Below are 17,137 nucleotides of genomic sequence, written 5' to 3' on the forward strand. Positions count from 1 at the left end.
ATTTTACAGAGGAAGTCAAGCCAAAATAAGTTTCAAGAAAAAGCATGGCAGTACTTTCTGCCATTTTGGACAATCTCAGGGTCAACAAAACATTAGCACATGCCAACTGAGCCTGTGATAACTGCCCTATCAGCCTTAGAGTGAGATCTGGGCTGTGGTCCAGTTAAACTTGGACTTCAAATCTATCCCTTGCAGTAATAGCTGCCACCTCATACAGCTTCAACAGGCCTTTAATAGCCATTATGCTTTTGTACTGTTTCTTTCCAACTGGCTGCAGTTGTGTATTTTAGTTCCCAATTGGTCAGCACTGCCAACTGGCATGCAAAAAGCATGTGTGTGTACAGATGCATGTGTTAAACAGAAGGGTGTGCGCAGGTGTGTACCTTGATTGTTTTTTCAAAGGTGTGTTTGTATGAACGAGCGAAATGAGAGCAGTAATGCTGTGTGTGAGTGTGTACCGTGTGGCGAGCAGAGGGTAGGTGTGTGTCGGGCTGAGCCAGTGTTCTCTCATGCACGGCATACTGTCAAACAGCAGCAGGTCCTTCTCCGTCAACATCACGAGTACCGGCTTCCAGCACTGTCTTTCGCTTTCTGTCTGAAACACACAAACACCATGAGTAACTGGTTTATAGTCTTTCAGGTACCATATAATTACATTTTGTCCTAATTTTCCTTGTTGGTCCATACAAAGGCCTGTGTAAAGCATCAAGTGCAGACATTAAGCCTTTTGTTCATCTGAGAGACCTGTTAATTAACATTGTCAAAGTAGTAAATCTCTCAGGGTTGTGTCTCTTTTAAGACCACTTCCTGTGATTAACCACGGCGACTCCAAATACTTTCAGAACAGAGTCTCAAAGCTTCAAAACCATTCAGCCTCTTCAACTTTTACTGATGTACCAGCAAAATGAGCACTTATGTCCAGAGGTAATTGATTGTGATCTGATCTGATATGCATATTTTATACTAATGGAATGTATGCGAAACCATATGCAAATTTCAAATGATCTCAAAAAACGGTTATAATGTTTAAAGCATATCAAGGCAACTCCAAGAGCTTAGTCAGCAATCATGTCATTAATTCAAAATGAATCCTGTTTATTGTCTTAATGGAAGTTCCTGTTCCTCGTGTGTCTAACTTGCCTGAAAGTATGTGCAAACACACACACACAGGTTTTTAGATATATAAGACCTGTACAGAGTTGACTTTATCCCAGTTAGGGCAAGATTGTGGGTACATGTACAACTTTTGTTCCCCTACCCACCTCCTCCTCAAAATAGCTCTACGTGGTGCTTATAATGGTGCTTTTTTTATTATGCATAAACTCATCAGCATATAATTTACATATGCAATGCTTCTCTGTTGCTTTGTATTAAAAACATCCCTAAAACAAGATACATTTCCCAGAGAGGCAAAACAATACGTCATCTTGAAAGTTTACTATTCTAACCTCACTGGAAAATATTATATACTTTAAGCAAAATGTAACCTAACATGCAACTGTTATTGCTTCTCAGGCAAATATACACTTTTAAGGATATTTAAATATAGTGAAAATGTTTAAACCCTGTCAGATCACTTTTCAAAATGAATACATGCATATATTCAAGAAGTAAAGAAAGAAATGCAAATATGAAATATATTATAATATTATTAAGTATTATATACAGTGGGGGAAAAAAGTATTTAGTCAGCCACCAATTGTGCAAGTTCAAACAGAGAGGCATGTCAAGGAGAGAGTGAATTTGTGTTATCAATTTCAAATGTTGCATGGTTTTACTTTTCTTCAGTTCTGTGTCTCTGACAACACTGAGAAGTTTCAGAGATTATGCTTATTTTAGACAGATTTATCATTTAGAAATGATATCTTTTCATTATTTGATCTTTGAAAAATGATATGAATGAAAAAGCAAGTAAATCAAAAAATACGACCTGAAGTAGAGACCTGGGGCCTCATTTATAAAATGTTGCGTATAAACCGTCCTAAATTTGTTCTATGTGATTTGACATTTCTTTATATTTACAGTTTACTAATGCTGCTCAAATGTGCCATTAATGTACTGACACAAAAATATATAGTGTATTTTATGCAAATATAACTGATGTAAATGACAAAAACAATGTTTACGGCTGCTGTCTCCATTCATTTTCACAGAAGCAAAGCAGCAGATGTTATAAATAAAAACAGTTAACAATGTTATTGAATAGAATATATTAAAACCGTTATTGCACGACATAGGCCTATACTTATAGGCTACACAGACAAAACAGTCGGAGATGCGTTTATGCATCTTTTTTCTATTTTACGCATTAGTAGTAAATCAAGACTTCGCAAGTTCTCTTGTAAAATAAAATAATAAAAAAACAACAACATGGAATAAACTGTACAGAAAGCAAGTAAAGAACTCTCAACATTAGGCTACTAAAGGTCAGTTTAATCTTGCAAAAATCATCGTTGCCATGGATTTTAGTGTACGCACACTCTAAGATCAAATCTGTGCGTACGCACATTTTATAAATGAGGCCCCTGCACTCCTGCGGGACGACACTCGTGTGTGTGTGGCGGATGCAGGAGAATAAAATGATTTGCAGGACTCCCGCAAAATAGAAATATCTAAACATAAAATATCTAAAAACAAATAAATAGTTATTCATTTATTGCACTAAAGCAACAAGAACAGCTAATATAAAATAAAAATGATTAACAGGCGCAAGCATATGCATAGTTTCTATTTATAAGAGTAGTGCAGCCAATCACAGACTTGTTTATTTTCGGTTTATTTATTTAAATTGCCAATCAGAGGTGTTTTAGTTAGAATCAAAACTCAAATCATAAACTCAAAATGCTGGAATTCTTGTGCAGTGCTGAAATGTGCGTGCTCACGAACCCTCACATTATGACACACAAAGTGTAGCCATGAAAGATTCATTGCGCATGTATTCATTGTGTTATAACAGAGCTTTTCTGAGATTGCAATGAACTGAGATGTCAGCTCTTTAGTGATTATAAAGGGAGTGCTCTTTGCTCGCATTCTGCCATGCCAAACCATGCACACAGCAGCCTATGCTTGCTTTAACAGTGGATTGATTGTGAATGGTAATGCTTTAATAAATATTTTATCGGGAGCGTTTATCGACAATGCGACACGGAACTTACTATTTCATGTTAATTTCATGAATGTACTGAAAAAAATCTATATACGCTACTTTTATGCAGGTTTTCATGGGCGGGATCAGGACAAAACATGAATGTTGTGGGTGGGATAAGATAACATTTCTGTGGGTGCGGGAAAAATCCGTCCCGCACAGGTCTCTAACCTGAAGTATGAGTGCATTATGATAAAAACAATGGCAATATATTGATATGATTGAATCAGCACACCCTTCTTGCTGTGAATGATTCATTAGTGCACGTTACTCAACAGAAAAACAAAACAATCTGAATATTCGGTTTCACTCTGAAATTTATGGAAGCCAGAATACAAAAATTTGCAATTTTTCTCTCACAATTCAATTTTTCCGCACAAATGAGTTTATATCCCCACAATTTTTTTTCTTAGAATTAAGAGATACACTTCAGACTTTTCCTTGCAATTCTGAGAAAATATCTAGCAATCAATTTTTTTTTTTTTTTTTTGAGTTTATATCTTGCAAGTCTATATCGGAACTGCAAGAAAAAAAGACTAAACTGTGAGATATAAACTCAGAACTCAAAATTGTGAGACTAAAATGTTTTTTTTTTCCTTCAAGAAGCAAGCGTCCATAGAAATCCATCACATTACGGAAGTAAAGGGGTTATGAATGATACATTGACTTTAATGAGCTCAAAAGTAAACATGCACTACAATTGAGTAATAGTTAAAAAGTTTTCCAAATAAGACCTTAAGTTGAGCCCAAGTGTGATTTACTGCTGAAGCCCTGCTTGCCTGACAGATGTCTCCTCGGGGCTTTGATAGCCTGACAGACCACTCAAATCTTCACAAATCACAGGGCTGCTCTTCAGAGGGTCAGTTTGCCTTAAGGCTAAAAAGAGAGCCCAGTGGGGCCGAGTGCGTCAGAAGCAGATGTGTAACCACAAACAGGCCCTTGTTATAAGCTCCAGCCTTCACACAAAGAAATCTGCTCGCTGTCTGTGGGCATTCAGCACACTGGAGGTTTTTTCTCTCATATAATTATTCATCAAGGGGCTGACAGGTTGGTAATACGAGACGATACGAGGGAGCTCTCATTAAAGGGCAGGCTGAGACGGGGCTGCCCACAGCCCTGCCATCACTGCAGTTCTCTATTAGCCAGCCCTGCCAGGTCTCAGCTAATTGGACGGCGATGAAAAGATGGAGGAAAAATCTGCGGTCACACTGAAAAGAGTCATCCTCCATCAATCGCTCCAGCACCACAATTTCTGAGAATTTATAAAAATAACTAAAACCCTTCAGAGGAGCGGTCTGTACAGTTTTCAGAATGTAAGCCATGTTTCCAACCAGAGCGTACAGTATAACCCAGGACCTGTTAACATGCTTGTGTGATTCTTTACAGTTTGTTTGAAAGTAATGTTGCAAAGTTCTACATTTGTGTACAAGAGGTCCATCAAACAGGTGGGCAATGGGAAGGACAAATAAACAACAACAACAACAAAAAACTTGAAAATCAAAAGGCTGTTAAATCTCAAAATTGTCAACTTAATATATAAAAACTTTTTTTTTTTGGTGAAAACCAATCACACCTGATTACACATTGGATAGTTATGCAGGCACTATGGGTGTTGATTTGATTGGGTAATTTATTTCATGTAATGTGATGACTACATTGCTGTACTCTTTCATTCTGCTCTAATTTGAAGCATGTATCATGCATTGAATTAAAGAGTGACCTAATGAGTGCAGTCTTCATCTGTGTTGATGTATTTCCAATTAAAATGCCAAGTTGGGTGACATTGAAAACGTTGGTCCCTTTTTAAAAATAATCAATAGTGGTTCACTTGTATAACAGCTCTTGACAGCTTGTGACAGAGCTGTTTAAAATGCTATTTAACTGCTTGAGATGTTTCACATGATACTGACAGGAAACCAGGCTACATTTGCTCCAGTGAAAAGCATAGTTAAGGCTGTGTTTGAAATCGCTCCCTTTTTCCTCAATACATTCATTCATTACAAAAGAAACAGTAAATGTGTGAACAAGTGACCATTTCAGATGCAACTGCAGCATCTTTTTAATGTCAGAAGCAGGATGCTTCAGATTCTAGAGAGCATTTGATTGGACAGAAAATCTCATCTGAAACTGAAATGCAAATCTCTGAATGCATATATCTGCTAAATGTGAATTTTGTCATTGTTAATGAGCACACCATTACCTTAAGGCTGTTTTCATACTAAAAGCCACAGTTTAACTGAAAGATCATTTTGATGTTTTCATTATTAAACTAAATGTTCACATTACCTGTCACAATAATCTTGAATTATTGACAAAAACAATAATCACAATGTTTTTGAATGGACTTTCAAGTGTTACCAGTCATACCTCTTACTTTTGGGGGGGGGGAAATCCCTGTCAAGAGCACTTTAACAAGCTCAATGTCATCCATACAGTTTTCTGTCATTTATGCTAATTTTAAAAACTGAGTTTTAAGTGACTGTAGAAAGTCTTCACAGATCCAGAATTATTATCATGGCAGAAACTTTTTACGGTGGAACACTTGCATCAAACCAAAAACCCTGAGCCAATGTTGGGTTTCATTTAAGATATCCCTGTGGGTTTAGACAGCATACTTTTACGAAATTTGAATTTGTAATGCGGTTAAAAGACACGCAGAAAGAATGAGTTTTAATGACGATCTACTTCAACGTCCTTACCATGCAGATTCAATTCAAGCTGAATTGATATGTACTGGACAGTTGGAACAGATGGGCTGGTGACATAACGAAGGCTTGGCTCATAAATATTAATTCAGTTATGCAAAAATAATTTAACTTTTTGTCTTCCATTTTGATAAATGTTAATGTGGTCTCAGGTTTTTGCAAACGGTTCACTGGGTACCCTGCATTATATCGCATAAGATCATCATTTTTCAATTGCATTCATCAAATTGTATGCAACCAGTTTGCACCTTTTCCGCTAGCCATCCGAGGTGTCGGATCTCTGGACTCCCGGCGATGCCATGGCGGCCCGCGTGTTCTCGGAGTTCACAGATGACTTTGCTGGTGAGGTTTGTGATGGCAGTTTGCATGAGAGTGAACCAGGTCTGGGCAGAGGCTGTGTCTTTATATCTCATGACTATTGTGTGCTTGGCATCAGAGGAGTGCAGCTCAATCTGCCTGAAACACAAGAAGAAAGAAAAGGAGCATAATTTAGTTTCCATTTTAATCAACGCCAGAGTGATATCACTGGTCAAGCTACAGGTTATTAAAAGAATAGTTCAATCAAAACTTACATTTAATTACATTTCTTTTTTTTTGTTTTACATTTTAATGTTTTAAATAAATTAATAGATCTAGATAATACAATATATTTGCCTTTATGTAGTATAAGAAAAAGCAACAGATGGAGAAATAAGTGCTTCTTTTTATAAAAAATTTAATAAAGTACAGTTGAATGAGTTGTATATATTACAAACTAGAATTCATGTGATGACCACATTTAATTAAAAATAAGACGTCTGAGTCAATGTAAAGGTGAGCAGCAGACAGTGCTTAAAAGTGCTCTGGAGTCAACATTAACCACCGGAATATCAGATACACCCGGTTCAAACAGAACCATACATCAGTTCAGTTCAGGGAGTTTACAGTGATAAATGCTCCACTCATACATCATCTAGAGTAAGAGTCTTAACCTTACACTCCACAATATCATTTTCAGGTGCGCCGTGTTGGTAAAAATAGACATACTTTCATGAAGACAGAGTTTGGAGGGGCTTAGGAGGTGGGCACAGATGGAACTGATGTGTTTGCAGTAGACTGGAGGAAAAAGCTTTGGATGAGGCCTAAATGAGTTCTGCCCTTTAAATTTTTCCTTTCTCTTTGGAGTGTTACAAGCTCTTGGTGCATAAAGAAGATCTGTAAAGTTACAAAGACTAAAGTCTCAAATCCAAAGAGATATTCTTTATAAAAGTTAAGAGTCAGCCACACCTACCTAAAATGGCTCGTTCTAACACGCCCTCACATACCTACGTCACGATGTGGGAAGATTTGCATAACGCCACCCAAATGTTCACGCAAAGAAAGGCGGCGTAACTTTTATTCTCGCTGTACTATTGTTGTTGCTGCCGCCATGTCGTGAAGGCGCTGTGTGTTTCGTTGTGAAAGCGAAACTACTTTGTTTGGTCTTCCAAAAGAGGACGATATCCGCTTCGTCACGCCTAGAGCTGATCCGTGCTGGTTGCTGAGGAAATACATCAACTTCGCGCTGTGGATCGCCGGATCGGCTTTCACCGTGGACGAAGCAGAGTCCAGCCCGGGGTCATCACTTGTGGTTGCCGCAAGCCCGCCGGCCGCTCTTTTGTTGAATCCGCCGGCCGCGGTCAAAACAGATCTCTCTAAGGTAGTATGTGAACTTCAGAATGTTAACCTTAAATGTCTAACTCAGTGAACCTACAGCATCTTTACTAACAGTTTACTTTACTAACATTGCAAGTGGACATCAGTGAAAATAAAAAGAACGTTATGACTACATGACCTATTCTTATTAACTAGAAGTCAGAATTCCGTTCTTTCTATCGCCATCGTCTTTTTAATTTTTTACACGCTCTTAAAAAAGGAATCCAAGTCTAAAACTTTTTTCCATTATTAATTCATGAGTTTACCGACTTTGAATATCACATTTACGTGTTAAACTTGATGAAACTTAATCAATCTATCCATCCATCCATCCATGATTTAATTGTACTGAGATGACTCCTGGAATATTTTAAATCAGTTCATAAGAAACGAATTAATGAATAATTATTTATTCATGTAAATAATAATTTTTCATGTAATTTTTATTTTAATTACATGAAAAAGTAAGCCATGACCCCTTTATGCCATTTTTATTTAATTGGCTGGTGAATGAATGATTGTGAGTTCTAAAGATTTTTATTATTATTATTATTTTAAAAAGCCAAACCTTTTGTATTATTATTATTACTATTATTATTTTATTGTATGAATGGGATGTTCATCGTATGAACACTCATGTTGGAGCATGTGTGACAACCACATGCCATGGTTCCAACAAAAATGAATTCACTTCTAATGAAACATTTTGTGCAAATGCTCTTCTATTTACCACCAACCTGCCAATTAATGGGGTCAAAGAGGACAAAACAAAGATGAAGAACTAAATTTAGATGGTCTCCAAACACACTGTGTCAAACCAAACAAGAGCAGGAGTTGCACAGGACAGATGGAGAGGTCACGGACACATCTGTCGTGGAGGAACATCTCCATACCCCAAACCACCAGCTACTCTCACTTCCACCAAAAACAACTCCAGTTAAAGTTCCACTCTGGACCATCAGAACACCGAACAGTCCAAAGAAATGACAACAGCGGAACGGGGCACAATCTATTTTTATACCACATGGATTTTGTTTAGGAATTTGACATGAATCCTCTCACAGTGTGGCACTTGAGGTAAGCCGTGAATGTCTGCAGTGTTGATAGAGCTCTGCATGAACTACAAAGTGATGGATGGGCTAGAAGACATGGGACACAATGGTGTAAATTGGAAACAGAGCCGGAGGGTGAGAAGTGACGACCTGGCAGCCGGTCTGCAGACAGCTCCTGACTGACAGCACATGGCAGGAGTGGAACAGTCTTTCGTCTGTCTGTCTACCTGTCAATTTATCTCACCATACATCTCCCAGCTTATATACCTATGCCAGATATTTAAGCAACGTCTTATGAGCAAGAGTGCTGTTGTACTGAATACTAACACGGTTGTGATTCCTCCGAAGGCAATCAGCACTGTGATATAGCCTTATATCTTCATAAAATTATTATAAGTATCAGCAGTCTTGGAATCAGAGAAGAATACCGTTGTATAAGGTACAATGTAGCAACACATAGCAAAACAGCTAAAGTTGCTGCTCTGTGAAAATTTCACATTCGAGTTTCAAAGAAGGACAAAAAATATTCTCAACTAGATTTTGCATCAGGTTCATTTTCTTTATACTAATCTAAAACAAAGAGATAAAAATGGATGCAGAAAGTTATTAGGATTCAGTATGTTTAAAATTCCAGCAGCACACAGATACAAAGCCTAACTGTGTTTTATAAGGGATGTGACATTTTCCGCCTGTCATTACTGTCGAGCAGTTCAGCGCTGGCACATCATCTTTTAACACACTTCCTGTGTAATGTTATGGTTAATCTCACAAACCACAATGTTCGTTTCTCTGAAGACAAAAGTACAATATAGTGCAAAAAATAACATGTGGCTTGAGCACAAAAACAGACAGTGGTTGTGATAACTTTTACCACTCAAGCAAAAACACTTTCAGCAATACAGAATAAAACACATCTGAGACTGATATTTTATTTAAAATATTTGCATACTCCAGGCATGAAAGATAAATTCTTTCTTAGATGTTTGCTCAAGTATTAAGTTATTTTATACATTTTATATATCAAGATGATGTTATTTTGAAAATGGTGAACAAGGTTATTATGCTTTTGAAACATGTATTTTGAATAATGGTATTTTGTTGACAAACTCAGAAAACATTGTACATGTTAACTATATTGCATTGATGTACAACAAACCAGATAATTACATTTGTATTTATATAGTATATACACATACATACACTACCCTTTCGAAAGTTTAGGGTTGGTATCATTTTTTATGTTTTTGAGTCTCTTATCCTCACAAAGGCTGCATTTATTTGATCGAAAATACAGTAAAAAGAGTAATACTGTGACATATTATTGCAATTTCAAATAACTGGAAATAAATGTAATTTATTCCAGTGATGACAAGGCTGAATTTTCTGCATCATTACTCCAGTCTTCAATGTCACATGATCCTTCAGAAGTCATTCTAAAATGCTGACTTGCTGCTCAAGAAACATTTCTTATTATTATCAATGTTGAAAACTGGTGCTGCTTAATATTCTTTAATGAATACAAAGTTAAAAAGAACAGCTTTTATTTTAAATATAAATCTTTTGTAACATTATAAATGTCTTTGCTGTCACTTTTGGTCAATTTAATGCATCCTTGCTGAATTAAAAAAAAAAAGAAAAATCTTACTGACAGCAAACTTTTGATTATCTGTGACATCAGTAGTGTGACTAAGATGACTTATATAAGACAATTAAGCAGTAAATGCAACCATGTAAATGTTCCAGTCTATCTTATGGACACTGGTAACCAGAAAATGTACTGTCACCTTTTTGCACAGAGCACCTTTTGGCCTCTTAAGAAATATTTTATTCGTATTTCTTTTTATTCGTATTACTATTCGTTGGACATGGTGCGTGAGCTCTCTTTTTCCCTTTTATTCCATAGTAGCTCAGAACAGCCATGTCACAGATTTAATGTTTGGCTTCATATTTTGCATTTCATTTGGAGTGATTTTTGGCCATGTTTTTTGGAAAGTGCCCAGCTCAAGCACTCAGCCAACATATGAAAACTTTGAAATCATTGTTGACAGGACTTTGATGTTGTCCTCCATCATTTTTGAAGATATGAAGGTTCGTCCACTGACAAGCAGAGGACTCTTCAGACATCAAACGCGACTGAGTGAGCGACCAGCATAAAGCATTTGTTGTGTGGAGTGCATTACAAGGGTTGTCACATTCACCCGCTGAATAATGAGACCCCTTACTGCATTACAAAGAGATTGTCTAAAACACTTCTAATCACCTTCTTTTATTAGGACTAGGATCTTAACAAGTACTACACAAGCAAAAATACACAGGCCTGATATTAGTTCATTCTCCAAAGTACACATATCTTTAATTTTTTCAATAAATACTGAAATCATTTGAAAATGAAATCAGAATTTGAATACTGCTTGTGGTAATATTTATTAAAACATTTTTTAATGTTTTAAACTTATTGGACTTTGGCCTCTCATAAAGTAACACTGCAAGTTTTGCAAACTTCCTGTGGTCAATATATTGAATGCATGAGAAGCAGTACCTGTTTTCTGGGTCAGGGACGGTCATACTGTGGGTGATGTAGCACATTTTGAGGGGGATGTATCTGCGGTCGCCCTGTAAGGACAGTGAGGGGGGGCTGGGGATATCGAAGTGAGGACTGCCGAGACGAGGGGACTCAGGAGGCGGTGTCTCCCAACCAATCTCAGACACCGGTGACCCTTTTTTCACATATGGCGTGGCTTCCCGCATGTACTTTACTGGAATGAAAAAAGAAAGGGGTCAGTGAAAGGTCGCAACATTATCACGAGTATCTGTGAACTGTTCCCACATTCTCTTCATCTAATGTTCCTTGATGAAAAAACAGTATCAGTAGACCCACATACTCAAAGATAACAAAACATACAGCTCTGTGAGTTAATTTTCCATCACATGTGTGCGCTGGGCCTCAGCCAGTCAGAAATGAAAGCAGGAAACCCCTACGCAAACCACTTCACTCCCACAGCTGTCCTGAGTGAGGAAATCAATTCACCGCACATTTGTGTAGTATCCTATTGCATTGCTAGACGATTACTGCTGGTTTTATGAAAGGCCAGTGAACTCGAGGCCAAAGCATCTGCACATGAGCGTGTTGATAAGATGCAATAAGGGGATTACAACCGCCATGCTTCTCAAGTGAACGTCACGCTGAGGGCCAATTATTCCCATTCCACATGACAGCTTAATCCTTTCAGGAAGGTGTTGACCAAATGAGCACAGACCTTTTTCACAACACTAGAGGCATTTCACAATTACCCATCAAGAAGACATATTAAAATGGGCTGTTTGGCTATATGGCATGACATCGGTTTGGTTAAAACAATCATTTTGAATGCCTGGGGGTAACATACCAGTTGTATATTACATAAATGCTTCTTGAACATCATATGCTGCAGTATGCTAAGTAAACAATTCCTAACTGCAGGACCAAGTAATAAAAGATCAACAGAATGATTTATAATTATATGATACATACATACATACACACACACACACATACATATATATATATATATAAATAATCAAATAATAAATATTAAATAGCAAAAACACCACAAGTCATTGGTTTGTACTGTTTATAGGCATTTCCCAACTCGGTAACAGGGTTGCAAAACACTGCAAACATAATATAACACAAATAGACAACAACATATTCACATATATTTAGTTTGTACCTTCTCATGTTATCATTTGAGTTTAAGTTTCTGAACCTACTTTGTCTCCTATTTTCGGAAAGTTTTAATCTCTGCGTTCAATCACTCATGTAAATGGTTTCTCTTTGTCTAAAAATGTATCCTAAATTCAGGATAAGAAGTTTGTGCTATTGCTCACGTAACAAAAAGATGGTGAGGAGGAGACAATGACATGCATTTTCTGTCTGCTTCTAACTACACTCATAAAGTAGTCTGTTATCATCATGACCTTCAGTTTACATGTTAAACGCATTAAACACAACTTACAAAGCTATCAGGTCACAAAGTTAAATGTCTAAATGATAATCCCTGTCTTTACATCTTCGCACTGATAAGAGTAACAAAGACTAAGAACAAAACAAAGCAAGACAACAACATAATCCATATCCTCCATCTGAATGAGGAAGTGATTCAGATTGCCACTTCCAAAGTGTACTTCAGGGTCAAGGATTCTTCAGTTAGCTCTTGCATAAAACATTACTACTCAGAACTTTAGAGTCCACCACACAGCAGGTGGAACTCTATTCACAGGCGTAAGAGCTCCTGTGGTCCTTTATCCTCAAGGACAAGCTAAGACACTGGCTACAAACACTAGGCTCTGAAAGGATTTTCTATGTTCTACAAAGGCAACGGGTAACTTTGTGGTAAAACAGATAGTTATAACTTTGTTTAAAATTGAATCATCTTACTTCAGCGTCACACAACAGATGTGTTACGCACATCTACTATACATTCCACTACAAAAATAACTTTCTTAAAAAAAAAAGACCTAAAAAGGTTTCCTAATGTTGCTGACTTTCTTTCAGGGAGTAATAGGTTAGTCCCAAGCAAAATGTACAATTATTATGAAAATTAGTAATGAGAAATGGCGAGTTTATGGTCGACTGCTTTCATCATACACTATTAAATCCGTGTTTTATTAGAGAACAGTCCATGAGAGATCCATTTTTCTTGAACACATGGGAGTGGACGTTAATTGCTCTCATTATGATGTGCACTCAAGGGAGAATGTTAAGTGCAACAGCTGAGAGCATCAGTCACAATGAGAGTTTAAGTAGGAACCTCAGTTGCATGACCGCAATAAGCACCACTGAAATTCCAGAAATCTGTACATAAATTTAAATGTGGCATTTATGCACTTCACTCACTCACTTTCAAAACCTGGTAAATGTAGTTATGACACTGTGGAAAGGAAGCATATATCAGTAGTATTCATTAGGGCTTGGTGATGTTTTCATGCCACAATTTTTTAGTCGTTTAACAATATTTAACTATTTTCAATATATCCACTACTGTTCAAAAGTTTGTGGTCGGTAAGGTTTCTGTTTTTGAAAGAAGTATTTTGCCTACAAAGGATGCATTATTTGAGCAAAAACAGCAACATTGTGAAATATAATTCTAATTTAAAATAACTGTTTTCGATTTGAAAATATAGAATGTTAAAATGTCATTTGTAAATGTAAAATAAAATGTAATTTATTCCCATGATAGCAAAACTGAATTTTCAGCAGACATTATTCCAGTCTTCAATGTCACATGATCCATCAGAAATCATTCTAATATGCTGATTCAGTGACCAAAAAAATAAAATATATAAAATGACAAAATAATATATATAAATAAATAAAAATAATAGTAACTGAATTGTTTATTACACAGAATCGGTGTCAAAATCGCAGACCATAATTATTTCCGCATCACTTGACTATTGAGTGTAGTTTGGGCTCCTAATCAATGCATCCTAAATGTTGTCATGTGTCATACACATATCCAGTCTGTTCCCTTTCTAGGGAACTTCGAACTGCGTCCTCTAGGGGTCGCTATGGGGAACACCTCGTCGTGACCCGTGTCTGAAGCATATATTGAAAAAACACCAACAACACGTTGGCCGCAGCAGCCCATGACATCACTACCGGTGCGATTATAGTATAAATAGGCGCCGGGAGAACATCTCATTCTCTTCTTCGTCTTCACTGATTGTTTTGTTTGAAGCGTGCATTTCCGTGGTAAGAGCGATCTATATTCCTATCGTTATGGTGAGCACTAGCAAAGCGGTTAGAGGGTGTGTGCATCCGCGTCGTCGTTATTTGACACCTGATGACACACACAATCTCTGCGTTGTTTGTTTGGGCAAAGAGCACGCACTTTTCTATGCCTCTTGCTGAGGCATCAAGCGGGAAGTATATGTGGCATTTGCGAGAACCTTCTTGTGTAATGCTGTCTCAGGCAGTGCTCCCCTCGCCTTAGAGGGTCGTATTTGAGCTTGCCTCTCCCATTTGGCCCAGTACCTCCGGGTATCTGTGATCAGATGCCAGGAAATTTAAATCCATGCTATGGTAAGTGCACACGCTAAGCTCTGTGCACTTTCTGAAACCCACATAGTGGTAAGTGCGCACGTTGAACACTTTGCGCACTTTCTGAAATCCTGTACGGTAAGGGTTATGCGTTGTAGCTTCGTTCCCTTTCTCGGAGTTGGTTAGACCTTGGTACCTTGGGCGCCACTTAACCAGTGTGTCTCTATTTTTGACAGACTTGGAAGTATCGCTCCCCTCACCATTGAGGGTTACTATGAGCATGCTGCTTCCTATCGAGCGCCCGGGTTCGCTCCGTGGGCTGTTCTCGTGGTAGTGTTAGCAGTACTCCCCTTTACCAAAGGGTTGCCTAGGAGCGCGCTATTCTTTCTGAGTTCGAAGTTCTCTATTTTCCCAGAGCACCTGGAGTAACTGGACAGGAGTCTGGCCCTAACAGGTAAGTTGGGTATGTAGCCTAGGCCTTTGGCCGTAGGGGATAAAGTCACAGACAGCCATCTGACGTCCCAGGGGCAACTCACCATGAAAATGGTAAAGTTGGTACTTAGTGCTCGCCATGGTTCTGGCCCGCACTCCCCTCAGCATGGCGGCGTGGGTATACCGTTCCCCATAGCGACCCTTAGAGGACGCAGTTTGAAGTTCCCTCGAAAGGGAATGTCTCAGGTTACTTATGTAACCATGGTTCCCTGAGTAGGAAACGAGACACTGTGTCCTCTAGGCTTCCTGCCATGCTTCGAATGCAAGCTTCAGACGAAGAAGTGAATGACATGTTCTCCCAGCGCCTATTTATACTATAGTCGCACTGGTAGTGACGTCATGGGCTGTCGCCGGCCAACGTGTTGTTGGTGTTTTTTCAATGAATGCTTCAGACACGGGTCACGACGAGGCGTTCCCCCATAGCGACCCCTAGAGGACGCAGTGTCTCGTTCCCTACTCAGGAAACCATGGTTACATAAATAACCTGAGACGTTTTTCTGCACGCACTTCATACGTCTCCGTTCTCTCCTGCCGCCACAACTGGAGCTGCTTTCAGCAGATGTGCCATCAGCGCTGCTGCTCGACAGAGATGAGGACTGTTTCAAAGGCTTTTTTTCCCACTAAAACTTTGATGCGCATCGTCTCAGTTTATTAAGTCAACATAACAAAAGATGTGATCGCAAAAAATCTGAAAAAAAGTAAATTTCATGCACATTTTAAAATCATAACATGTAAATTTCTCTAGTCGCCAGTGGCCTCAATAAAAACTTCACTCGCAAATCAATATTTTTGGTCGCAGTCTGGAGCCCTGGGTAGTGTATTTCAATATGTAATCAGGAGTTTCAACCAAACAGCCACTGTATAACCATTAAACCTATTTAAACTATTAAGCCATTTAACTTTAGAATTATATTTTATAGTAATATGCACCAGCATACCAATTAACAGAAATATTAACTACATTTTATATATATATATATATATATATATATATATATATATATACACACACACACACACACACACACACATACACAGGTGCGTCGGTGCGTCCATGGCTTGGGACGCCCATGTTGTTCGCCAGCTGGTACAGGCGCTGCTGCTGCTCCTCAAAAGAGCCATGCTCGTTCAGAGCTGACATCATGCGCCTGTAGTGCTCCTCGGGGGTCATGTGACTGCCCAGCTCCAGCGCAGGCGTGTGAGAGTTCTCTGTGGGATGAGAAGTAGCTAAATTCAATCAGCTGGTCCCAAATTGTGTGATCTTATGTGAGATGTTTGAGCGTTTGAGTGAAGGAGAAGAATAAATTAACTTTTCCACGACATTCTAATTTCTTGAGATGCACCTGTATATATATAGTTATATAGTGCTGCTTGAAAGTCTGTGAACCCTTTAGAATTTTCTATATTTTTGCATAAATATGACTCAAAACTTAATCAAAATTTCACACAATTCCTGAAAGTAGACAAAGAGAACACAAACAAACAAATGAGACAAAAATATTTTCTTTGCCATTTATTTATTGAGAAAAATTATCCAATGTTACATATCTGTAAGTGGCAAAAGTATGTGAATCTTTGCTTTTAGTATCTGCTGTGACCAGTGGTGGACGAAGTACACAAATCAAGTACTTGAGTAAAAGTACAGATATGTATGATAAAATATTACTCCAGTAAAAGTACTCCTTTTTAAAAAAGAATCGAGTGAAAGAACAAAAGTTCTAGATTTTTTTATGTGCTAAGTAAAAAAGTACTGATAGATAGATTTATTTTGCAATTTTATATAGGCTACTTAATTACATTTTATATTAGCACATATTTTTTATAATCCTACTGCTCAAAATACCTGGGCTGGGATTTTCCCAAATCTGTTTGCCTCTTTAAGAAGAATCGATTTATGTATCCCCCAATTGTAAGTCGCTTTGGATAAAAGCGTCTGCTAAATGACTAAATCTAAATCATGAGAATAAGGCCTGAAGTTAGAAAGAACATTTTAAGGAATATATATATATATATATATATATATATATAGAGAGAGAGAGAGAGAGAG

General features: G+C 37.8%; 1 protein-coding gene across 1 annotated transcript in view; it reads right to left on the reverse strand.

Moving 5' to 3' along the window:
- Positions 1 to 17,137, reverse strand: part of LOC107581530 (beta-1-syntrophin-like) — a 30,332-nt gene that overhangs the window by 6,763 nt on the left and 6,432 nt on the right. The window contains exons 2-4 of the mRNA XM_016267105.1: positions 11,116 to 11,332; positions 6,099 to 6,306; positions 459 to 595 (exon numbers count right to left, since the gene is read on the reverse strand). Of these exons, the coding sequence (XP_016122591.1) occupies positions 459 to 595; positions 6,099 to 6,306; positions 11,116 to 11,332 (562 nt within the window). The remainder of the gene's footprint in view (positions 1 to 458; positions 596 to 6,098; positions 6,307 to 11,115; positions 11,333 to 17,137) is intronic.

Source organism: Sinocyclocheilus grahami, unplaced genomic scaffold (genome assembly GCF_001515645.1).
Source record: "Sinocyclocheilus grahami isolate Dianchi unplaced genomic scaffold, SAMN03320097.WGS_v1.1 scaffold36.1, whole genome shotgun sequence".
NCBI classification, from domain to species: domain Eukaryota; kingdom Metazoa; phylum Chordata; class Actinopteri; order Cypriniformes; family Cyprinidae; genus Sinocyclocheilus; species Sinocyclocheilus grahami.